This window comes from Limulus polyphemus, unplaced genomic scaffold (assembly GCF_000517525.1).
Source record: "Limulus polyphemus unplaced genomic scaffold, Limulus_polyphemus-2.1.2 Scaffold3957, whole genome shotgun sequence".
Classification (NCBI taxonomy): Eukaryota; Metazoa; Arthropoda; class Merostomata; order Xiphosura; family Limulidae; genus Limulus; species Limulus polyphemus.
In genome coordinates this window covers 71994-98522 of record NW_013669567.1, presented here as the reverse complement: position 1 = coordinate 98522, position 26529 = coordinate 71994, and the positions used below count along the sequence as shown (strand labels likewise).

The following is a 26529-nucleotide window of genomic DNA, read 5'->3' as shown; positions in this document are numbered from 1 at the left end:
AAGTGCGCTAGACAGTGAGAGAGACAGACGGAGTCGAAGCAATAGTGGAGACAGAGACGTAGCAGGCAGAGAGAGAGAAAGAAAGACAGCGGTTACGGTCAGCGGGAACTGAGGATAGCAGATACAGAGATCGGAACTCTGTATTACCCATTTAAGCCGTCTCCAGCCATTATTGGAACTATAGTTTGTGGGGACGGACAATTAAGTCTAAGCGCGATAGAAAGTGAGTGAATTGTTGTGAACTATAGTGTGTGTAACTGTGAAAATTAAGTACATTACAAAGTTGTATTGAGGAAGAATAAACGAGTTTTATAAAGAAAGGACTTGTATCTTGTAAGAATTAACAAGCAAACATACAGAGACGTAACAATATATATATCATATGACTAACAAATTAGTGTTTGTTTTACATAATAATACAATAACTTAGTATCCATACGTAACCGCTAGGTGAATCTCATGTCGGTTTCTTAATATAAAATGGGTGATTTAATATACACTACAAGTCAGGTGAACTAACGTTTTTAAGGCGACTCAAATTATAGCTAAAATAAAATTTGAAAAGAAAATTACACAAACTACAAACAAAACAATAATAACAACTAAAAAGAAATCGCAACCTCACATACAGAAGTATCCATGGTGAAACGTAACACGCCTTTTCAAATTTTTAGAGCTACAATGATTTTTAGAAAGTAACAACTCATCAATTATTTGAATTAGAGTTTTATTTTAGATTCATTAATATATATTTTATCAAGCAGTCATAAGATGTCGCTTCACGCCAAAATGGCAAGTGAGAGCGTGTTCCACGCTGCTGTTCGAACGATTTTTACTAATTGGACGGCTCTTCAAGTACGTATTTCAGAAGTTTTTGGGATTATAGGACAATTTTAGACTTTGTGTTTTTCAGATTATATTGGTTCTTTATGAATATGAAATATTCAATTTTAGGTAGCCTTTAGTTCTGTCTGTACTAGAGACCTAGCCTTATTACTTAGTCTTAGGGCAGAAACGTAATACTATTAGTATTACATTAACTGTTAATAATAACATTATAAGAGCCATTAATTAGTTTAAAATTGTATATTAGGGAAATTACTTGTTTTCTGAAGAAATGTACTTGTTATATGAAAACTAATAATTAATAGTATCGGTATTAGTGAATAGAAATTAAAAATAAACTTCGAGTTTTGGTAAAAGAGTTTAATCAGTTTGATTTGATGTTTTAGACAAGGTCGAAACGCCTGTCACCTTGCTCATTTTGGGGACGTTATTAATATTATCATGCTTTCTTTTTTAAGCATTTTATCAGATAACTAAGTAAGGGTCACAGAAACAACTTTCTGGTGACAAATCACTGTTTAACGGAGTTGTTGCAAAATAGATTAATATTTCTGTTGTTTTATTCCTACACAATCGTTACATGTCAATCTAATTTAGATCACTTGTTTGAATATGTATGGGCATCTGTCGTCATTTGTTAAATTTTTTTACGTGTTTTTCTATGCTTTGATCTCTTTACACTAAAGGTGAAATTAACCTGTAAATCACTAGCTTGTTTACCTACTCAGTACCATTGGGGACCATGTATTGCATCATTTTTTTTTTTTGCCTGTTAAAACACTAAAAAACTGACCAAAAAATGAGTGAAATCTTTTCTTTCAATGTAAAAAATACAACCAAACTGCAGCAGTAATTGACAAGTTAATTGTAATATTGATGATATTTTTTTGTTTCCTTATATTCCTTTGTGTGACTCTTATGTATCTAACAAATTCATCAACCCACAACCAATACGATGCATCAACAATTTAGAAACCTGATGGGGCCTAGAATTTTGTTAACTGGGGGTATTTGCTTGTTGAAAATAATTTTACGTATGTAATGACAGTTAAAATAATACATAAGTGATCAAAATTCCTAATATTTTAACATGTTATTTCCAACAGTTTTCTGAAAGATGCACTCGAAAACTTTTAAATTCTTGTTTTCAGCACTTGATTTTTAAAAATAGTACTTTGCAGGCATGTATGGTTTATTAGTTTGAACATAGATAAACTAAGTTTTGTGTGATTGTAATTGTTTCTTCTCCCAAATTTTTAGCTTGCTATTCAACATGGGATGGGAGGACCTTATGCTAGAGAAAAAGAAAGATGGCTTGCTGATGCTGCCGTTCAATACTTTCATGATAATGGTAATTATTACTCCATATTTATTTTGTCTGTTACTAGTAGTTACAAGGATGTGCATTAAGTAAGCAGTGGTCCCCAATCTGTGGTATATGTGCACCTGGAGCTCGTGAGAACCTTTGAAAACAAACCCCACACCTGAAAATTGAAGGGCAGTTTTTAGAAGTTACCATTATATTCCACTAGCCAGCACACAACTCTCATTTACTGTTAACTCACTCTTGAATTATTTGTTTTGATTGACCTTTTTATTAATATAAACTGTTCTTTAAGGTCTTTTTTTATTCAACACATATTACCAAGGGTGTACTGATGGCTCAAAGGCCTAACTGGGGGTATACTGCGTAATGTTGGGAACCACTGGATTAGACTACAGTGAATTAAATATCTTAGGTAAGATCTCAAACTAGTGTGTGCGTTACAAATAGAGCAAAGCAGTTAGTGGAAATTCCCAAATGATTAATTATTGAGCTCATTAATTGATCACATTTAACTAATTACTCTCACATAAGCCTTGGAAAGTTGGAATTAACTGAAAATAGAAATATTCAGAAACATTAATATTAATTAGTTTATTATTTTTATTGTGGAATTAATCGATAAGCTGAACAACTTTGAATCAGTCAAAAATATTATCAATGTTTAAATTACTTGTATAGTTGGAATAATTTTCATTAGTTGATTGTTTTTTGTGATATTAATTGATTTAATCATAATTTTGATTATTTCACCTGACAATCAAGTTAATTGTCCAGCATTAATTACAAACTTCACAAGTCGCTAAATGCAGAATTCATTATGACCTTTAATTTATAAAATGCAACATTTTCTTTTTTTCTGACTGGAATTTATTCAGAAGAACAAGGAATAAAATCAACAAGACTTGTGTTACAAATGAATGTATTCCCAGATTGTTCGTTTCAAAATTAAATATCTTCGGCTACTTTATACTCGTTAAATGTGTAGCCTGTTTTTCAGCTTGTACTTCTTCCTTCCCCGTAGCCCAGGAGTTATGTACATGTGTTTATACACAGCTTAAACAATTCCACCTTGGGAAATTATTCAAGGGTTACATTAGTTTCTATCAAACAAAATTATCTAACTTGGATTTTTTTGTAAATTACTCTTTCGGTGCTGAGATTTTGAACACGAGGGGATTCTACGATGGTGATTAATAAGATAAGAGTAATCTATAAACTATGAGAACATTAGGAAATGATCAATGTACACTCTTTAAAACGTGTATTTAAATAAATTTTTAAGTAGCATATTTGTAGTTAAACTATTTTTATAACATGGTTAAAAGTCATTGTAAGACCAAAATTTACTTTTTTATTCTACTAATTAACATTTTTAGTCGTTTTTCTACGTCTGCAGAGGATTAATGTATGAAAAGCAGGACACAAACTAAACGTTACTTCTTACGAAGTGCTGAATGTAAGAAACTAAAACCTATTTCTTCAGCGAAAACTGGATTAAAAATATATAGAAAATAAACTTATAGTAATTTTACCATATAATCTTTTTTGATATTTTAGAGTTAACATTTATTTAATAAAAATGTTTTTTTGTTTTTAATTTCATATATACAATTTTATTTTCAGCATGTTGTCTCAAACAAAAAATTTGTGCTAGTGAATTTCGTGAATATTTTATGAGCATAATATGACATTCATGGCCCCCTAGGAGAAAAGTTAAAATAATGCCAGTTCAAATATTGTAACTTCCATACGGGTGTATCAATTTTAGCCAGTCAGTTTCTCAACCCCATTTGTCATGGTGTGATATACTTGCCTATATTTCAGCTTTGAAAGTCATAAAACTAGTAGAACTGTCCGATTATTAGTGGTGAAAGGGACAGGATATTTATATTTGAAAAGTAACCCAAATTAAAGAAACTTTAGACTGTTTGTTATAGACAGATATTAAAAATTAGGATATGTCTGAACTTGTAACCGAGCTTATCAACACTAACCAGAAACAGCTAACTTTATCACCATTCGAGTATATAATCCAGAGAAACATGCAGAGATTGGAACAAAGTAATAAATGCTTAGCTCTGTGATATGTTACTAGCAAGAAAACTTCTACCACAATTGCAATTCTGGTTTTATTTTTAAGGCTTACTTTATCATTTTAAAATTCATATGAACTATTATATTGCAATATTATAGGAAAAAGGAATGTTTTTTGTTAAACAAAATAAGGTACTTAGATGATTTTATGCTCGACCATATCAAGTTTTGTTCTCCTGACTAGGCTGCTGTTGTTAGGACTGACCGGCCTAAATAACTTCTCAAATGAGCAAAGAAAATCACAGAAATATGCAATACAGATTTGAAAATTTACTTATATTAAATTAAATCTTTTGATTAACAATTTAAAAACAAAGACAGTTGGTTGTAAGTTTAGTGTGATAAAAGTTATTTCTATTGTAAGCCAGTGATCATAAACACTAAAACTATGTGTGGTTTTTTCAAATCAAGAAGTTAAAACTTAGTTTTACAAAATAAAAATAAGTAATTAAAATCTACAACAAAGGTAAGCATATTTAATTGTTTCATAAAAAAATATATCACAATAAAATCTGTACAAGTATTGTGTATGTTATTAAAGAAGTGTAAGGTGGCCAGTGTATAAAAGTGAAGGGAACTGTTATAGAACAATGGAAGAACTAGTAACGTGGTCAACTGAGAGCTGCTAAATAATACTGGAAAGGTTAAACTGAAAAAGGCTCATCCACAGTTAACTGTACATGAAACTAACATGGGTGTGTAACACGTCTGTATCTTACTTTTTCATTTACGGCATAAATACAAATTCTGGATTACATGTACTTATTGCAAAGATATCCAACTACATTTTAAAATATATGTTTACAGTAGACTTGCAACCAGATGAAGTGGAGGAATTCATCAATGACATTTTAAACAATGAATTTGACACAATAGCAGATGATGGCAGTGTAGAAGAGGTATGTGAAGGCACTGTAGCTGTATTAATACTTCTCTCATATAGTCGATTTGTGTACATAATGTCCTTGTCATTACACAGTATCACTAGATCAAGTGTCATTGTTGATTCTTGTCTTTACACAGTATCACTAGATCAAGTATCATTGTTGATTTTGTCTTTACACAGTATCACTAGATCAAGTATCATTGTTGATTACCTTGTCATTACACAGTATCACTAGATCAAGTATCATTGTTGATTGTCTTTACACAGTATCACTAGATCAAGTATCATTGTTGATTGTCTTTACACAGTATCACTAGATCAAGTATCATTGTTGATTGTCTTTACACACTGTCACCAGATCAAGTGTCACTGTTGATTTTGTCTTGTCTTTACACACTGTCACTAGATCAAGTTTCATTGTTGATTACCTGCAGATATCAAGAAAGCTGTGCCAGTTCCATCGATGGTGTCAAGAAGGTCACGAATCTCTCGTTTTGGAGAATCTTCCAAAATCGTGTACTACACGGGTTAGTGATTCTAAGTTAGCATCTTAAGTAACATGGTATACTACACAGGTTGGTGATTCTAAGGTAGTATCTGAAGTAACATGGTATACTACACGGGTTGGTGATTCTAAGGTAGTATCTGAAGTAACATGGTATACTACACGGGTTGGTGATTCTAAGGTAGTATCTGAAGTAACATGGTATACTACACGGGTTGGTGATTCTAAGGTAGTATCTGAAGTAACATGGTATACTACACGGGTTGGTGATTCTAAGGTAGTATCTGAAGTAACATGGTATATTACACGGGTCACTGATTCTAAGGTAGTATCTGAAGTAACATGATATACTACACGGGTCATTGATTCTAAGGTAGTATCTGAAGTAACATGGTACCAAACTCTAAAACTACAAGAAAACGTACTGAATGAAATTTCTCACAAGAAACATATATTAAGAATGGGGTGATTTTCAAAGTAATCGTAAAGAACTTTCTAGTATAAAACGGTTTGTTGTTGACTGCCAAGTATTTCAAGGTAGTCAAAAGAATACATATAATATCTAAATAACTTAAAAAAAAAGAAACAAAAGTTCATACTTAAAAGTATTCTAATAACTTAGTGTATGACAAATGTTAGAACATTAAACATTTTACTAACTGGAATAATTTATCAGTTTCATTACAGTAAATTTAACTAGTAAAACAGTCCATGGTTTATCCTGTGTGGAATTTTGTAAATGGGCAAGTTTCATTGTTCAAATGCTTATGAATTCACATCAGTCAAAGACAGTTGGCTGCAAAACTGAAAAATCATTTGAATTTACCCTCCACTAGTGACAATCATGAAGTATATAGTATGCATTTGTACCTAATGATGTCTAATAACCTGGCAATAGGTAGTTGTTGTTTTTTCTAGTTTGAGTATTAATGTGAATAATTTGAGAATCGGGGATCTTGTTCAGATTTTCTGAAAGTAAAACTTTTTAACTTTGACTTTCATAGACTGGAACCAATAGTTCTCAGTGTGTCACAGAACAAATGCAAAACCTCAGTCTGGAACACACGACTAACGATGCTCCAACAGAGTCAACTCCAGACTCCGAGACCCCATTGGAAGAAGGATGGACCGTAGTAAGGAGAAGTAAGAACAGATAAGGTTGCATTATATGACATAATTGTAATTTTCTTTTTTTTTAACTGCTATTGTGTAAATACTTTCTGAAATACTATGAAGAATAAAGTTGTACACATTATTTTAAGAGCAGTTTTATTCTTATTGAGTCTATTGGCAGATTGGAGAAAAGATATTGTACATGGATGATTTGAATTATGAACTAAAGATGTTTTGTACAACTTTACAATTTTTTTTTTCCTTTAAAGTTCTTGAGAGATACCACTGTAAGAACATTATCCAAAGATTGCTTTGTCCTCCTCCAGAAAATATACAACAAATGTACACAAAATGTTACAAGATGAGACAAAAACTTCATTGGCTGTTACATTTTGAGTTAGCAGTACAGACTACCACGGAACAACTTATGAAGTTGACAATGGCCGACAGCAAGGTCCAATTACACATTTATATTGAAAACTTGTATTAATAGGGTGAATGTAATAAAAACAACACATCTAAAGCTAGAGAGCAGAAAAAATGTAATCTTATATTAGAGAACCAATACAAGTTTTCTTGAGGCATTTCTTATTAAAAAAATGAGTAAAAACAGTACTAACAATTAGAAAAGTTGATAAAATAAAAAGTAAGACAATTTTGTGACAAATTGTTATAAACACACACAAACAAAAATGGTGTACTTTACCAAGTACATGTTCAACTGGTAATGCATGATTTATGTTCCCAATATGTAACTGGAATACTCTTTTTCTGAATTAATAGTTTCAGAGCAATTTTTTTATGTTACAATATCCCAAGTTTTACACTACCTGAATTGTGTACGTACCAGGAAAAGAAAGATTAATTTCTCATGTTATTAAACAAGAATTTAACCTAATAACTACTTAATGGAGGTTAGTAAGAGCCCTAATGTGTTCTTCTGTGGTACTTACAATTTTTTAGCCCATTTATTTTTTTTTTAATTTCCATTTAAAAAATGCACGTAGGTTGTTATTAATGCAGCTTTTCCTCTGATGTTAACATTAATGGTTCCCTCAATTTAGGCCAACCCTTTACTACACTTAGCAACTGTTTCTTGTTCTTAAAATGTAAACAATCTATATCTTAGCAGTGTTGATAAGAAAGAAAAAAAAACTTGTAAATTACATGTTGCAAGGACAGAGTGATTTAACTTGTGTTGGTTGTGTTCTAAAATTAAAAAAAAAAATCCTTAAATTAAAATGACTGTCAAATTGATATATGTTGTTTTTCAGTAAGATATAGAAAAGTCTATTCTTCTATGTATATGTACTTTAGAAGTAATTGACTGTTTCTGATATTGTCAAAATGTATACCCAATGTTCACCATTCAGCTAAGAGTTTATATACATGTTTATTGTGAATAAGATAAGGGGTACTATTAGATCTGGAGCTAATGGTTAGTTAGTCAGTTTTGTTAATTCCATTTCTTCTTCACCAGCAAAGTATAGCGAATACTTGCATGAATTATTTCATGATAAACAACATTTTAAAACAATCGCAGCTTATCAGCTCTTCTGTTACTTACATAGATTTGTTTAATCTGAATTTTTATATGATTATTTTACAAGCAGATGGGATACAACTGCAGTTTCAATTATAATTTATAAAAAAATTAAGATAATCATACTGTATTTTAACTTTTTTTTTACAGCATTATAAACCGATTTAAATGTTTTCTGTTTACCAGATGTTTTTCAAGAATATATAAATTATAAAATAAATTACCTCTCCTATAAATCAATAAGAAACAGTGTTTTAAGGATAACATCCTTAAAGGTAAAGACACTAATAACTCGATAGTATTTTTAGTAGTGTTTTGACTTTAATAAGACACAACATGCTTTACTTAAAGGACTTTTTTTTTACTAAACAGCTGTCCAATAGTGCAAAAGTTTTGTCTCATCCTGTACAAGCATTGAATGAATAATGAGCAGTCTCACCAAAATGTGAGACGTGAGAAAAAATCTACTACAAAAATACTTGCTAGAAAAAATCCACCTAAAACTGAAGTGAAAGAACTATCAGACAGATAAGAAGTCCTTCAATAAAGTTGCTCTCCTCTTTTCTGCTATATCCATTTGATTTTCTAAATCCTGTGAAAAAGATAAAGCTACAACTAGATAAAAGTTTAAAAACACACAAATTGTAGAACAATACTAATTTCTAAACAAAGATCTGATCTTTAGAATAACTACTCTTTACCAACATTTGTATATTTAGTACTTTATCTTAACTGACCAATGCTTTGGCTTATGTCTTCCTTTTTACTTGATACAGCTTAATCATAGAAACCCATTTAGTTAGAATATATTTATGTTCAATTAAAATGTATTTCATTCAGTATAAAGTTTTGTAAAATTTTCTCATACATTTTCTGCTTTTCATATATCAAAAAAGTTCTACATTTTTGTTGTTCAGTTTTACTTCTGAACGATATGTTACCCACAAAGTTTTTCACTAGATAGGTTATAAAACAAGACAAGTCAGGCTGCGCTATAGTGTTTATAAATGCTAAACAGGTGAAACGTTTTGTAGGGCTAATTACAATTGAAAAGTAAAAAAAAAAATTTTATTTTTATTTTTTTGTGACTTGTATTTACATTTATTCACTATTTAGTTGATTACTGTGAATTAACCCTATCAACACAGGTCAAAGGCCATGTCATCACGTTTGTTGATTCGCATTCAAAATTTTATTGAACTACTATTTTATGAATGTATGTCAATAAGTTTGGTATCAAATTGTAGATTATAATTTAAGTATTATACATTAGTTAAGTTCTTAATTTAAAAGTAAATATATAAAAAAACACCAAAATATTGATTTTTGTGTGTCACGTGGTATGTTGAATGCAGCAACTCAAATTACCAATACTGATAAGCTAGAATATAAAATAAGAACCTCCTATCTTTTCTGTTTTCAGAGATATTAATATATTTATTGAATGAACCAAGGTGGCCCTGCCCACCTCTTCAATTTTTGAAAATACTTGCTTACATTGCCCAATGATGTGTGTATAACCAATCAAAAGCTCAGAATGCCCCCCTACTGGCTTTCTCAGTCTTTTTTGAAGTACTTAGGCAGCAAAGTCATTCTTTTCATGCTAGATTCCAAGCAGTAAGGTAAGACATTAGTGAGATCCAAATTTCATATTTTTTTAGACCCAAATACAGCTTAGTTGCTAAGCCTAATATATTATAGTGGAATTCTGTGGTATTGATTTTGTAATTTATGATTTTTGGTTGTATCAAAATGTACATATAAAACCTGAAAAAAATTACTTTGTTTCTCATCCTCCATATGCAACAGTTGATAAGGCTTAGCAACCTACGGCAAGCAGCAAACAATTACAAAGTTTGTAACTAGAAGAGATAAATGTTTGTTATACTTCTTTATTTTGTGTTCTGTGTTTCAAGAAAAATAACCAAAATTTAAGAACTTATTTATAAATAGTGTTAATGTGATTGTATTTTACAAAATACTGATAACTTTGTAAAGGCCAGTTTTATATTCTTGGATACAGTAGCATAAGTGCACGTACACCACTTCATTGCAACTTCTGTATTGTAAGCTAGGCATGGCTGAAAGGTCAATAAAAATAATAAATATATAATTTTATGATATTTAAGCTATTTAGCTTAAATATTCGTGTTTTTGTGTTATAATTTGTAGTCCTTCTAGAATGCAAAGAGCATAATTTATATTTATTTCCTAATTTTGTATGATGGTTACGAGGTCGGTCAAGTCGACCAAACCTGTACAGAGATTCAGTAGTGAAAATAACAGATAAAATATAAAGTTTGTTAATTATCTGGAGGTTATAAAGATTTCACATGTGAAATTTGAAAACTTTCTGATGCATAAAAGTATCAAAATTATCTTGCATGTTGGATAGTCAACATTCATAAAGAAAAAAAAGGCAGAAAAACAAACCTTAAAAAATCTGATATTGTGCATAGGACAGACAGCCTTGTAAAGTTTACTGATAATCTGCAAAAGTTCATAAAGATATACATACTGCATTAAAAAGTTATTGCATAAAAACTATAACAAGCACTAATGGTTACGAGGTCGGTCGGTGGAATCAAGCCCATGCTGAGAGAGTTAAGAGAATAATTTGCTACATAAATAAAGATACAAAGAGAGATTAATTTACAATATTACACAGAGATTTATTAGTGCTGATTAGGCTTAGTTTAGATTTAGGTAAAGTAGTGCTGGAGCTGGATAGATTTATGTGATTGTAGGGTAGGGCCTGATTAGGCTTAGTTTAGCTTTAGGTAAGGTAGTGCTAGATAGATTTATGTGATTGTAGGGTAGGGCTGGGTAAGTTTAAATGATTGCTTAAAGGTATAGCACTGTTCTGCAACTGTTTGCTCACACAGGTTCAGTATACTTTTTAAAAAATTGTTGACCAAAGGTATGGCTGAGTGAATTACTGTAATGATACAAAAAAGCTGAAATAAGTTAGTACTATTTGTATTAGTGGACTATGTTGGAATATTCAAGAACCATGTTAAATATGTATATGAAATCGTCCCCTCCCCTTTTACAAATGAAAAATTCAGTATATAAAATGTTACAAAGTGAAAAAAATCTAGATTTGGCTCTCTTAAAGAATCACTGATGTTGGGCTAATGTTGGAATATCTAAGAACCATGTTACATATATATATGTGTGTGTGTGTGTGTGTGTGTATGTATGTATGAAATCGTCCCATCCCCTTTTACAAACAAAAAATTCGGTATACAAAATGTTTTGGCTCTCTTAAAGAATCACTAACTTTTTCTTATCTAATATTTACACTTTTTATATTACTGGAAATGCCTCTTCATCTACTTTATTTGATAATTAACATTCAAATTACTAAAACTACTAATGGGACCGTCTGTTTGGAGATAATAATAATAGATATTTTCACATCATGATGTACATACCCCCCTATCTGTTGTTTCTGCTCTTTCTATTTTCCACGAAAGATTTTCTATTTCTGCTTCTAACTGGGCTTGTTGATATTCAAACTGCAAGAATGATGAAGGGTGGGTAATATAAATAACATGATGAACAAACTTCTATAGTATAGTAAAGTATTACACCAAAGTTCATTTAAATATTTTACTAGTTTCATGAATACAACCATCTTTCTTAAAATGAAAAGTTTGATAATAATCCTCGTACCATTTGTTGCTACTTGTTTCATTTAATATTTTATGCAAAGCTACACAAGGGCTATCTGCACATTTTAAATGTAGCCAGTCAACAGCAACCACAAATAACTCTTGGACTACTATTGTGTGGTCAAATAGTGGGATTTGACCATCACTTTTATAACACATAAATAGGCCCAAAGTAACTGATATGAACCACGAACCCTTGTTTCTGATACCATATAAAAATGATGAAATCTGATTCTGGAAGAAAAGTTCACTTATTTCTTACTAAAGATACACATTAATACTTCTGGAAGAAATCTGATGGATTAGGCTCAGAAACAAGATTATTAATTACTTACCAGTTCTTTTCGAGGACCTGCCTCTAGGTAATAAGCATATGGATAGGTGTACTGAAGTGTGTACCGACACTATGGAAAAAATATATATATTGAGACATGTGAACATAACTACCATTGTATGAAGTGACAGCTTGTAAAATTTCAGTATTACTAGAGGATTGTAACATCATTTTATTAACACCCTTTTAAGCAAAATGGCCTCAGACTACTGTGTCCACATAATTTACATGTTTATTTCAAACCTTTCACATATAAAAATTTTTTTTTACAATATCAGAGACAGATTTTCAATTTGTATATTAAATTATAAGATTTTCTCTGTAATGCTGTTCATATTTCAAACAGTATAATTCATGCTTATAAACAGAACTGGCTGTTATCAGTCCATAGTAGACAGAGAGAGACTGGTTAACCAATGAAGAACCATGTACCACAACAGCATATAAGATTTGTTGTGTTCAAGTTTGTATGTGACCCCAATCAACAGAAAAAAATTGAGAGAGACTGGTTAACCAATGAAGAACCATGTACCACAACAGCATACAAGATTTGTTGTGTTCAAGTTTGTGTGTGACCCCAATCAACAGAACAAATCGAGAGAGACTGGTTAACCAATGAAGAACCATGTACCACAACAGCTTATAAGATTTGTTGTGTTCAAGTTTGTGTGTGACCCCAATCAACAGAACAAATCGAGAGAGACTGGTTAACCAATGAAGAACCATGTACCACAACAGCTTATAAGATTTGTTGTGTTCAAGTTTCTGTGTGACCCCAATCAACAGAACCAATCCCATGATAGCTCAGATTCTACCACTATTTTTTAGAAAGAAACATTTTTATTTTGAATTAGTTGGAGACATTTTTTTTATTATAAAAATATACGTTAAATTACATAGGCTAGTTACCAGTTTGTTCTAGAAGTATTTTTGATTTTATTGAAGATACTAAAAATATCACACAAGGTACTAAGAGAACTATAAAAAAATTACAGCTAAAAATACAAGAAATGTTAACATCACAATTTTAGACAAAAGCTAAACATTATATATATCAGTAATGAAATGCTAAAACAGTAAATGACTTCACAAGCAGTCAAAAGTAGAGGTACAGAGTGACACTGTTATTATAAAGTACAGTATAATGTGTTGAACAAGCAGTCAAAAGTAGAGGTACAGAGTGACACTGTTATTGTAAAGTACAGTATAATGTGCTGGACAAGCAGTCAAAAGTAGAGGTACAGAGTGACACTGTTATTGTAAAGTACAGTATAATGTGTTGGACAAGCAACAAAAATTAAAGGTACAGAGTGGCACTGTTATAGTAAAGTACAGTATAATGTAGCAAAAAAGTATTGGTTATGAGTGGCTTTGCTATTGTAGAGTGAAAAGGATTAAACTAGCAATTTTCATAACCATGTGTCAGATTCAAGTCTATATTAAGAGAAACAGAATTATTTAAAACAAACATAGTAGTCAGATTTAATTCTATAGTGTACAGCTAAATACGTTACTGATAATAAAACTTATCCAGTTTAACCATGTTGTTGATTTGAATGTGCTTTGTAGTCACTATGAAAAAAACCTATACACTGGGTAGGTGAAGTGAAGAAAAACACATTCGCACCAACAATATGGTTGATACTTTTCACTATGATATAGGTCCAGTTTATCTTTCTTTGGTTAACTCGTGTTCAGGGTTACTGATGAGGAGTGGAATTCTCCGAACTTGTATAACACAATTTGATCAAAGTGTAAACTGAACTGAACCTCCCTTGAACTTGGACTCCGAGATTGAAAATTCTCGGAATACTAAGTTTATTTATTATATCCAGTTTAGTAAAGGCATAGTAAACAGTACTCATAAATTTATTTTTCACCTGCAATAAACGACAGTAACAAAAGCTACTCGTTAAAACAGAACTATGGTATACAGTATACAACTTGACCTTTCACCTCAGTTTTGTTTTAAACAATCTCTATTAACTTTTAAAATGATATCTTTTAAATCTAATAATCTAATGCAACTATAATGATAGATGAAAAATAAACATTTCATAAAATTCTTTAAGCCAAGTTCTGCCAACTAAAATTTTTTTCAGTCCCGTATTCTGATAACTTTGCATTCTCACAACCTCTATTTGGCTTTGCTATCAACATCTATAAATTTAATACACCCTCCTACTTTCCTCTAGGTCATGGAAAAAGTCATACGGTTGAAACTTGCACATCATATTCCTCTTTCCCTCTCAGTGAATTTCATCATTTCTTTGTATCTTTAGATATAAAGTGCAAAGTGGCTCAAGGCTAAATCCTTTGTTTTTTTTATGTATATTTTTTATTTAATGTTATATTTTTTTTAACAACAGTAAATATAATTTAAAAACTAGAAACATATTAGTTATGAAGAAAAGTTAAATGGAAAAAAAATGAAATACAATTTCTCACAATCTTTCTTCAAGGAATGTATGCGGGCTGCTGCCACGTGATGTAACTTGATAGTTTGTTTACCCTAAGCTAGATACAGTACAAAGAACAATGAAATTAAATAAATGTGGTTTTAAAAAGCTAAAAGGCCTGAAGGTGTTAGGATAAATAATTGTAATTGTCTGCTACAATCTATGGTCATCCTTAAAAAAAAGGTAATTTTGATTTTATATCATATTTTTCAATTTTTTCAGTTCACTTTACAATAATGATTTTGCTACAGTTAATGTCTGAGTAGAAAAAATAAATAATAAATTATAAAGTTAAAGCAAAACAAACCTTTGATATTCATTCAATTGGTTCTAGAGGTAAGATAAATGAAATATGAAAACTGTAATCTGGAAAGAATGAAAACCACCTTCCACCCAGACTGACAGAAAATTTTCATAAATCCATCTTTAGTGGAAATACTTCATTAAAAAAAATCTAATTTTTTTTGTGTACATTGTCGTTATAATGTTTACTAAATGCATACCGAGTTTCATGAAGCTACTTACACTTTAACAGTGTATTCAGAGTTATTGTTTATACAGTTATATGGTGGTTACAAGGTCAGTCAAATTGACAGGGTTAAGCTATTAACTACAGTTACACATACTGAATATGCAACTATGTTAGAACAATGTATTATAATAAACATACCTTTGCCAGAAGCGCAGCAGCATCCAGTAAATACTGCCAGTCTATCCAGGTCCCCTCATTAGCCATAACCTTTTGATGGGTTCTGTCTTTGATCTTTTGAAGAGTTTGTTCTTCCAGCCTCAGACTTTTAGCATGGTTTTCCCACTGATAAAAAATACGTACATGCACTTGCGTGATACCACTTACTAAAAGAAATGTTTTGGTATAAAAAGCAGTTCTGTATAGTAAAGGAATAGTTGGGAATTCTAAGCCTCAAGATAAACATTACTAACCTGTACCTTATTAGAATAGTAAAAAACTGAACAGAAAGTGTAATATTGATCACTGGAAATACATGCAAGCCCATTCCTTCATGGGTAGTTGAAACTAGGTGGTCCAATACATGCAAGCCCATTCCTTCATACATGTATTAGACCACCTAGTTTCAACTACCCGTGAAGGAAAGGACTTACATGTATTAGACCACCTAGTTTCAACTACCCGTGAAGGAAAGGACTTACATGTATTAGACCACCTAGTTTCAACTACCCGTGAAGGAATGGGCTTACATGTATTAGACCACTTAGTTTCAACTACCCGTGAAGGAAAGGGCTTACATGTATTCAACCACCTAGTTTCAACTACCCGTGAAGGAAAGGGCTTACATGTATTAGACCACCTAGTTTCAACTGCCCGTGAAGGAATGGGCTTACATGTATAAGATCACCTAGTTTCAACTACCCGCGAAGGAAAGGGCTTACATGTATAAGATCACCTAGTTTCAACTACCCGTGAAGGAATGGGCTTATATGTATTGGACCACCTAGTTTCAACTATCCAAGCCCATTCCTTCACGGGTAGTTGAAACTAGGTGGTCCAATACATGTAAGCCCTTTCCTTCATGGGTAGTTGAAACTAGGTGGCCCAATATATGCATATTCAATTAGTTTCAGCTTAATAATAAAACTGATTATCTCCGACACATTTCAGACTGAGGATAAAATTGATGATATATAACACACTAAGTTCAATTTGACACGCCTACATCAGCTTGAGGATAAAGCTACTTATTCCTGACACACTTACCCCAGATTGGGATTAAAGCCGATTATCTATGACATGTTTGACTCAGTTTGAAATTAAAGCAATTTAACCCGACATACATACATACTTGAACTTGACTGAGAATAACAATAATTAATCCCTGGCACACTGTCATCAGCTTCAGATTAAAGCTGTTTATCCCTAACATACACCTGGCTCAGCTTGAGAATAATTCTGATTATCCTTGACACAGCTTGAGGAAGAAAAACTTCATTCAGACGTATATACACCAGATAGTATAGAATAAAGCTTCACTAACATCCTCATTCATCCTTTAAAAATTCGAAAACTACAGGAATGCTCAAATAGCAGTTTTTAATCTCAATTTATCTTTCTACGGCAACTGTACGTGTTCAAGCTACCAAACCCAAAATTATGATTCCTACGGGTGAAAACTCTGGAATTCATTTCACACTGGTTCTTATATCCTTAGGAACTTCTTAACCCTGGCCTAAAAATAGATCAGTTTATTCCCATCCTTAACTAAAGTTTTCACTAAATATTTGAACTTTAAAAAACCTTTTAATATGTTTGCATTTTTCTTAACTATTATGACTTTATAATTTACTTCAGCAGTATGTCACAACCCATTCTAAATGACTATCACTCTCTCTTATAAGTTGTTTCTACATGTAATGTATTCTTCTAGTATTACTGATTGTCTGTCTTTTAAAACTATTTTACATGACCCACAAATCCCCACATTATTTAGATAAAGCTGGAAGTTAGAGCAGTAGGCCGAATGCATATTTAACAGTCATTTACATCACAGGATATAATATTTTTGATGCTTGGTTTATTCTTATCACAATACGTTTGGTCTAATATCTAAAATAGTCTGCATAAGACCATAAACTGTAAAACGGATGGTTACAACGTAAAATCAGTAGCAACAGTTAAACATCAGATAAAGTCAGAGTACATGAGGGGTAGTGAAGAAGTGGTAGTCGTGACTGTAATGTTTCAGGAGTCATTTTACATTTGCGTGATTCAACTGATAGCCAGTGAACTACCCTGTCGAATACAACAGTAGCCAGCCTAGTGCAAATTACTACACAAATCCTTTGTTGAAAAATTATTAACAATTTAAAGTCAAGATTTCTAGCAGTCACAAACTAAATGTAAAAAATAATATAAAGATCAAAAAATATTTTGATATACAGTAACACTACAAATCCACTCAAATTTGCATCTGAAATATGTCACACAATTTATTCATTTTTGAAAATTTCTCATTTACAAGAACTTTCAAGGTTTTTAAAGACCCATATAAACCTTGACAAACGTAGTTTGTTTAAAGGGCTGGTTTTTATCTATAAAAAAGTTTCTGACCTACAAATCTAATATTACTCTAACAAAGAAAAGCATGTTACACAAAACTACAGTCTCATATGCTACTGTAAATGAAGGCAGAGATGAACTGTGGTCTTAGACGACAAAGTGAAAATAGAAAAACTAAAAATTTTGCTAATTGTTTTTTAAAGTTAAAAAAAAACCTTCACAGGAAAATTTTCTTTTATAATATGAGCCAAGATAAGATTTATATAATTACATTATGAGCAAAAGTTCTTAAATTTCAATGATGTTAACTCTCTATGCAGTCCTGGTACCTTCTAATTTACATGGATAAATTTGAAAACAGACATTTGTCTATAAAACATAGTTTTAAGAGTGGAGAGCTTGCTGGAAGTATATCTTCAGGACACTAAAATTACAAAAAGAATTAAGTATTTTACAAAATTTTGGGTCACCCTAATAGACCTGTTGTTATCAATTCTGTTTTGGCACATGTAATGTGGGATGTTGTTACACAGGAAACAAACAGAATTCAAGCACTTTGGTAATATACTGCAAAATGGCTTTTTCTGTCACAAGGATAGATATAACAAAAAAAATCTGAACTCTACAATATTTTCTGCACCACAAGTATTTAAAACAGTAAATATTGAAACTGTACATAAAGTAACTTATTTTACTGTATTTATCTGTAACGTTTGAGTACAATACCAAACACAAACAATAAACGTACGTAGTTACATTGGTTCTTTGTTTTGAAAATATGTTGTCCTACTACTCATTCAAAACTCACGTTTTTGTAAAAGTCAGTATTTGTTTTCTCTGTAAGTAATAGGTTTACAAAACTACAATAGGCTTAAGTATTTTGAATCTTACTTAGGATAACAAATATAATTCTCACTTAAAAATCTGTCTTATGAAGAAGTATAGACAACTTTTTTCTTATTTCAAAATATGCCATTTTTTAAAATCAATCTAAAGAAACACCTCACTATAAAACAGAGGTATAACTAATTTAAAGTAATAACTCAACACACTAGTCCAGTGATAAAAAGCCAATTGTTGAACTACAAGTGAAAAGAATACAGCAAGGCAGTGTTACATACTAGCTTTGTTGCACACTTACATAGAAAAAAGACTTCCTAAGCAGAGGTTTCCAGTCCTATGTTTACTCCTGAAAAGTTCTCGTATTAACATTTCAAACAAATTACATTAATTCACCAGTTACTAGTTTTTAAAAAGAACAGAACTTTATCCAAAACTCACCCTCTCAAAATAAAACAAGTATTTTTTGAGAGCTTCACGGGCTTGAGCATGAGCTGATTCATTGGCAATGTTGGGATTTTCTTTATACCTACTGCACTCGTAATATTCACTACCATGTGTCTTCCAGTCTACAAAAAAAAAGAGATTACACCACAATATCACAGAATACCTACATGACTTAGACAAGAAAGTTAAAATATGTCTAAATTGAAAATCAACAAAACTATTTCCCATACTGCATTATACATATGGTTGCAGGTATTATATTATGTAAATCACATATATAATTAATTGACTTGAGTAACATCATTTAAACATAAAACCAAAGACAGTACAAAACTATATATAATAAAAATATATTATAACAAAAGAAAGATTCATATAACTAGCTTATATGTTAATTATACTGTTTCAATTTAAGAATAGCATGAATGTTAAATTTAGTTATTTTAGAAGCGATGGTTTATCACAAGTTTGTTTACGTAACTGTTCATGAATCACACATTGTGTTGTTCACTAGTTATGAATGGGTGATTGTTATATTTTTATGTCATGTTACTAGAACCTCGTCAATTTCATTATTGCATCATAATATCTCATAGTGTGTGGAACATTCTAAGTCTCAGTCAGGCTATACATATGCACCCAAAATGTTGTTTGAGATATTTATAGAGATAGTTAGATAGGTCTAGAATGTGTGATTGTGAATTTAGCTATAAAAAGTGTATAGTGACTATGTCTAAAGTGAAATTATCACAGATTGTATTGTAATAACAGAGTAAGGAAGAATAATTTGTTTTGTCACTTGTGTTCTAAAGTAACTGAACCAGCCTGTATGGGCTTTGACAAAAAAAAGAGATACTTATTTAAAGCTCTGGATACAACAGTGATAACCAACAATGTCATAAACATTTGTATATACATTTGCCTTGTTTTAATATAATATTTTAAAACAAGTGGACTGTGTGCTATTTGTTTATTGTTGAAATTTATCACCAACAAGACACAGACACCTACTGTAAAGAATCCAGCCCATACATACAACCTGACATTATGTGTTTGTAACTTTCGGGTTCATAAAATTCTCATGAACAAACAGACATATCAAACACCAAATAGTTTATTACTATGTATTTAACAAAAACAACTCACCTCCTAGACACATCCAACAGAAATCATATTTGCAATTATAACATTGCTGAAAGGATATAAATTGTTATCAATGAGAATAAGATCTCAAACTTAGATTATGTAATTTGTCAATAAACATTCTAGGCTACCAATCAAAATACATGCAAAAAAAGATGTATATAATATACAGTATTTAGGAAGCTAATTATTCAAAGAATACATAAATTTTCTTTTGTGTAAATAGGATAATTAAAAAAAATATTTTTTCATAACTCAGTACATAAGAAATCAAGTACAGTTTGTAAGATAGACACTTCAAAATTTTATTCTTTTCATTAGTCTGTTATTTATAGCATTTTAAAATAATCGTATACTTAAAAATTTTCTTTGAATCAAAATATCAACTGCACTGAGAAACTATCAAAATAATGTGGTGCTAAATTTACAGGAAGGAATTGTACAAAAACAATGTAGTGCTATAACTGCACTAAGAAACTCTATCAAAACAATTTGGTATTCAAAATATTAACTGTGGTCTACAAAATTATAGTTTAAGTGCAAAAACAACATTTTAAGAACACTAAAGCTTTGAAATAAGAAGGGTAAATTTCTGTAAGAATTCCTTTTCTAAATCTAGCTTGTAAAATGTAGTGCATGGAAATTTGAGAAAAATTACAAAATAAGATAGTACTTAACATTTTCTTTTAAATGTTTACTAAGTGTTTTAACAGTTATGATATCCAAGGTTTCTGTCATATGTTGGTTGGATCTCATTGTTGTTATGCTGGTTTAGATCAATCTGAACCTTATATATGAGCTTACATACAATGTTTTGGAAAGAGTGGCACACTAGTGTGTATTACCTGAGCTTGCAGTGTGCTGCAAAAAAATTCCATTTTATAATATTAGTAAAAAAAATAAATATTTACAGTAAAATATTTTCGAATATGAACTTTCAATGTGATATCAACTGCAAGGTAATATGTAAAATAATTAAAAGTTTGTTTATGGCAAATGTACTAAGGCTATCTACTGCCATCCTTAATCTTGACCCGCCAACCTCAGGGAAGACATCTGGGCAGCAACATTCACTATCAACTTCTGGACTACTCTTTTACCAGTGAACAGTGAGATTTAATTTTATGATGCTCCCATGTTTGAAATGGTGAACACGTTCAGTGCCAGGTTTCAGCTCTCATTACCAGGAATATGCCAAATACTATTAATACACACACAGCTTAAACAAGTTGGTTCAGATCAACTTGTACACAGCACCTCACGAGAACTTGGAGGCACATTTTTGATACATAATATTAGCGATACTTTAATGTCCGTGTACTGGCATTCTGTTTTAATGATGAATGTGTAATTATACACCAGGAATATGCCAAATACTATTAATACACACACAGCTTAAACAAGTTGGTTTAGATCAACTTGCACACAGCACCTCACGAGAACTTGGAGGCACATTTTTGATACATAATATTAGTGATACTTTAATGTCCGTGTACTGGCATTCTGTTTTAATGATGAATGTGTAATTATACAAATGTCAAACTGACTTTACTTCCACTATTTTACCTTAAATTCCCATTTTTAAAACCTGATGATACAAATTAATAACACAACAGCAAAACTAACAATGATATTAACAGAAGTCACATATAGGTCATACTTAGAGCTCTTTCTTTAGAAAGTAAAGAACAGTGTTTACTAATGCATTACATGAAAAAAGCCAGAAATCCATTCTTACCATATGATTACAGCCACCATTTTTTTCAATACATATGTGGCACTTGGGACACTGAAAACATAGAAGAGGTTTTTGTCATAAATATTACATAAAGTATATTTCATGGTACTGTTGTATGATCATAACAATGGCTATTTAGTTGCTAACCCATCCAAAATGATACACGTAAGTCTCATCTTTCACTCCAAAAAATTAAAAACAAAAAGTTTTCAAAGCTTATAATAAAGGCAACAAAAGTAGTTTTCAAAGCTTATAATAAAGGCACCAAAAGTAGTTTTCAAAGCTTATAATAAAGGCACCAAAAGTAGTTTTCAAAGCTTATAATAAAGGCAAAAAAGTAGTTTTCAAAGCTTATAATAAAGGCAACAAAAGTTGTTTTCAAAGCTTATAACAAAGGCACCAAAAGTTGTTTTCAAAGCTTATAACAAAGGCACCAAAAGTAGTTTTCAAAGCTTATAATAAAGGCAACAAAAGTAGTTTTCAAAGCTTATAGTAAAGGCACCAAAAGTTGTTTTCAAAGCTTATAATAAAGGCAACAAAAGTAGTTTTTGTTTTTATTTACTAAGATATATTGATGTTAACTTGGATGAATTGATATTATTTGGTAACTTTTATTTTTGATTTGTTACTATTACAACGATTTATATCTATATCATTAGGTCCATTGGTTTTCACTGCCTTTATGGCTTTGGAATTAAAACTCTAACACATTACAGCATGCTGGATAGATTTTTGTCTGCCAATTTCAACAGCCCAGCTGATGACTTCTGGTGACTCAACATTTGGAAAAAAAAATATAAACTAAAAATATTATTTTTAAAAAAACCTTAATTTTAAACCCATAATGGAAGAAGCACATGGAATGAGAAAACATAGCATCTGCAGTTTCATGGGCTTTTTATAACAACTACCAGGTCTATTTGTCCTGTAGGTCCACTTGTTTTTGGTGCTTTAATGACTTTCAGTATTTAAAAATGTTTTTCTGTATATAAAATAGTGTTCTTATAGTAAAAGAAAAGGCTCTACTAGCAGCATTGTGAACGTTAAAAAATATGATTCAAATCGGTAATTTACCAATTTAGATTTGGTTTGGTTGAGCTTGGTTTGCTTTTATACACCTGATTTCAAATCGGTAATCTACCAATTTAGATTTGGTTTGAGCTTGGTTTGCTTTTATACACCTGATTTCAAATCGGTAATCTACCAATTTAGATTTGGTTTGGTTGAGCTTGGTTGTTGTTAAGCACAAAGCTACACAAAATATTATCTGTGCTCTGCTCACAATGGGTATTGAAACCTAATTTTTAGTGCTGTAAGCCTGCAGACTTGCCATTGACATTCCAATTTAGAGTACAGTATTATTTCATAGCTAACCAGGTTCACGTTTGATCTGAATGTTTAAATAAGTTTAAGTAAATGTTATCCAATTAAATCATACAATGCTGCTATTATTAATAAACTATATGAATAAGAAAAAATGTCCACTTTTGGGAATTTCTACATAGAACTTAGAACTACAATGTAGTACAAAAATAATAAAGCCTTTCATAATTAGATTTGAAAGTTATGAAAGAAAATGGAAAAAAAAAGTCAAAGTTAAACTCACACCAACAGGTGGTGGTTGAATATAAAAATATGTTAATAGGTGTACAGAAGCTGACACAAACCCACTTTAAACAAAATAATTACAGAAGCTGACACAAACCCACTTTAAACAAAATAATTACAGAAGCTGACACAAACCCACTTTAAACAAAATAATTACAGAAGCTGACACAAACCCAATTTAAACAAAATAATTACAGAAGCTGACACAAACCCACTTTAAACAAAATAATTACAGAAGCTGACACAAACCCACTTTAAACAAAATAATTACAGAAGCTGACACAAACCCATTTTAAACATATTATGACAAATTTGCTCCCAAAATAAGTAAAATGCCATACCTCCTGATGTTGTAGTTCAAAGTTAAAATATTATATATATAAAAACTCCATTCTTACATCTTTGGTATGAGCAGAAATATAGTTTGCTGTTTCCGAATCATCTGCACATTTCGTAAGCCATCTCTTAATTGTTTCACAGTCTGTTGGGGCATGGTAATCAGTTCCACATTTAAAGCTGTAATGAAACAAACAAAACAAGATAGGTTCTTGCCAAGACATGAATTAATTTCATTCTCCCTTTACACAAGTTGCTCAAATCTTTTCATCTATCATTTTTAGTATCTGTATGTAATACGAGTTTCAAAACCACTAACAGGAAGTTAACTGGCTCCATTCCAGAAGAGTCGGTTTAAGATACACTTACATCTACCTATGCCATACTGGAACATGAAACATTGTAATAAGACATCAATTTCTGGAATATAGGTGATAGACGATAGTAACGAGTATTCAGAATGTGTAAGGTATCTTGGACGTAATAGTTATAACACTTTGTAAGTTAAAACAATGTACATATCACTTTCATGTTTTCAGTTCTCAATTTCTTATCCCTTATGCAGTCACACAACATCTTATTAAATGTAAACTTATTAACCATATGTTCATTTCATCTGATAACAGTATATTTATAACCTTTTCCCATCTTAAATAGTCAAATAATGACCAGTAACACTTTTGGCAAAATTCCCCATTTTTTTTTGTCAGATTGACACTCCACAGTATTTAAAAACAAAATAAATGTATACATTTCTATGTACTTTTATCAACCTTCTATTCATTGACTAAGTAGGCTGTTCAACACACTGTAATTGCACCCATATCAGTTTTACAAGGGAAAGATCTTCTTTTAAAGGGCTTTTATTAAATTTTAGGCTAATTTCTAGATTAAATACAAGTTTAGATTGAATTATACAACACTCTCAGTACTGAAGTATATTTTTTTGAAGAGATGTACTGGATGTTTTCTGCAAGGCTCAAAAATAAACCTATCAATAAAAGTCAATTAATGATGCAGGATGTAAGCTTTTATGTTTGTTTGTATGTTTTGATATATGATTTTAGAGCCAGCTATTTATAAACAAATCATATTACATCATCACTTGTCAGCTGAGACTTTAACCTTATGTATGCAGGGTTGGTACAGTGAACCGAGACTTTAACTTTATGTATGCAGGGTCGGTACAGTGAACTGAGACTTTAACTTTATGTATGCAGGGTCGGTACATGAACTGAGACTTTAACTTTATGTAAGCAGGGTCAGTACAGTGAACTGAGACTTTAACTTTATGTATGCAGGGTCGGTACAGTGAACTGAGACTTTAACCTTATGTATGCAGGGTCGGTACAGTGAACTGAGACTTTAACCTTATGTATGCAGGGTTGGTACAGTGAACTGAGACTTTAACCTTATGTATGCAGGGTCGGTACAGTGAACTGAGACTTTATCTTTATGTATGCAGGGTCAGTACATTGAACTGAGATTTTAACCTTATGTATGCAGGGTTGGTACAGTGAACTGAGACTTTAACCTTATGTATGCAGGGTTGGTACAGTGAACTGAGACTTTAACCTTATGTATGCAGGGTCGGTACAGTGAACTGAGACTTTAACCTTATGTATGCAGAGTCGGTACAGTGAACTGAGCCCTTATTGAAGAATTAATGCTTACTGTAATTCTGAATTTGCTTAGTTTATCTTCACAAAATTTGGTAAGCTTTTAAAAGTATGCTAAACACAAAAAATCAAAATGTTTGATAAAGTATTTCTATGAAAGATTTATCTCTATTTTAGTTTAGTCAGTGTCACTCTGATTAGTCTAAATGCAAGGTGATTTTAATGCTAAAAATCAAAATACTTTTTTCATCTTACACTTTTCAAATTTTATCTGCATAACCTCTAAAACCTCATCAATCATATTTTTTCAATAAAATGTTTTATCTCATATTTGCTCTACCCTAACACTATGTTGGTTCAGTCCATTTGACCAACTTCATAACCATACCACAAAAATATGAAATAAATATAAAATACTCTTTTCACTTTCTAGAATGAGTGCAGATTATAAAAGACAATTACAATTATATATCCTAAAACCTTCAGTCTTCTATCATTTTCACAACTGTTTTGATTCAATTTTATCGCTTATTGAACCATGTCTTAACTATTAACCTTCCATAAAAATAAAAGCTAAATCACATGGAGAGCATCTAGCTAAAGTTATGTAAATGAGCTACATAATTTATAAGCAGCTTGCATGCAAGCCTTGCCAAGAAATATTTTTATTTAACATTTTGTTCATTTATGTTTTATACTTTACTTTTAAAACAATAAATAAGAAGTAGACATAAATATAAATTAATTTATGTACTGCTACAATCACTACACAAATTTAGGGTAAAATTTCATTAGGACTGACAACAACAACAACAACAAAACAAGGTTAGAGATACATGCTGAATTTCTTGTTTTTATTTCAAATTTGTAAATAAGAACATGAAGTAATAACATGCACAAAGAACATAATGTCCTATAATGGCTGGAGACGGCTTGAATGGGTAATGAAGAAAACCTTTAATATAACAGCAAATGTACAA

The 26529-nt window shown here is 31.1% G+C and overlaps 2 protein-coding genes across 3 annotated transcripts in view; one reads left to right on the top strand and one right to left on the bottom strand.

Moving 5' to 3' along the window:
• The first annotated feature begins 760 nt into the window (after window positions 1–760).
• On the top strand, window positions 761–6919 carry LOC106470351 (pre-rRNA-processing protein TSR2 homolog). 2 transcript variants are annotated; one of them, XM_013930902.2, is made up of 5 exons: window positions 761–855; window positions 2107–2197; window positions 5075–5166; window positions 5588–5680; window positions 6663–6919. In XM_013930902.2, the coding sequence occupies exons 1-5, from the start codon at window positions 772–774 to the stop codon at window positions 6813–6815; spliced, it is 513 nt and encodes a 170-aa protein (XP_013786356.1). In that variant the 5' UTR covers window positions 761–771; the 3' UTR covers window positions 6816–6919. The 2 variants fall into 2 exon arrangements, with proteins under 2 accessions (XP_013786356.1, XP_013786357.2); XM_013930903.2 differs by having other exon boundaries at window positions 771–855; window positions 5078–5166.
• A 1694-nt stretch (window positions 6920–8613) lies between these two features.
• The window catches only part of LOC106470350 (potential E3 ubiquitin-protein ligase ariadne-2-like), a 54270-nt gene continuing 36354 nt past the window's right edge, over window positions 8614–26529 (bottom strand). Inside the window, exons 7-14 of the mRNA XM_022398962.1 lie at window positions 23993–24110; window positions 21987–22037; window positions 20252–20297; window positions 19100–19227; window positions 15455–15598; window positions 12327–12395; window positions 11752–11835; window positions 8614–8906 (exon numbers count right to left, since the gene is read on the bottom strand). Of these exons, the coding sequence (XP_022254670.1) occupies window positions 8835–8906; window positions 11752–11835; window positions 12327–12395; window positions 15455–15598; window positions 19100–19227; window positions 20252–20297; window positions 21987–22037; window positions 23993–24110 (712 nt within the window). The 3' untranslated portion in view covers window positions 8614–8834. The remainder of the gene's footprint in view (window positions 8907–11751; window positions 11836–12326; window positions 12396–15454; window positions 15599–19099; window positions 19228–20251; window positions 20298–21986; window positions 22038–23992; window positions 24111–26529) is intronic.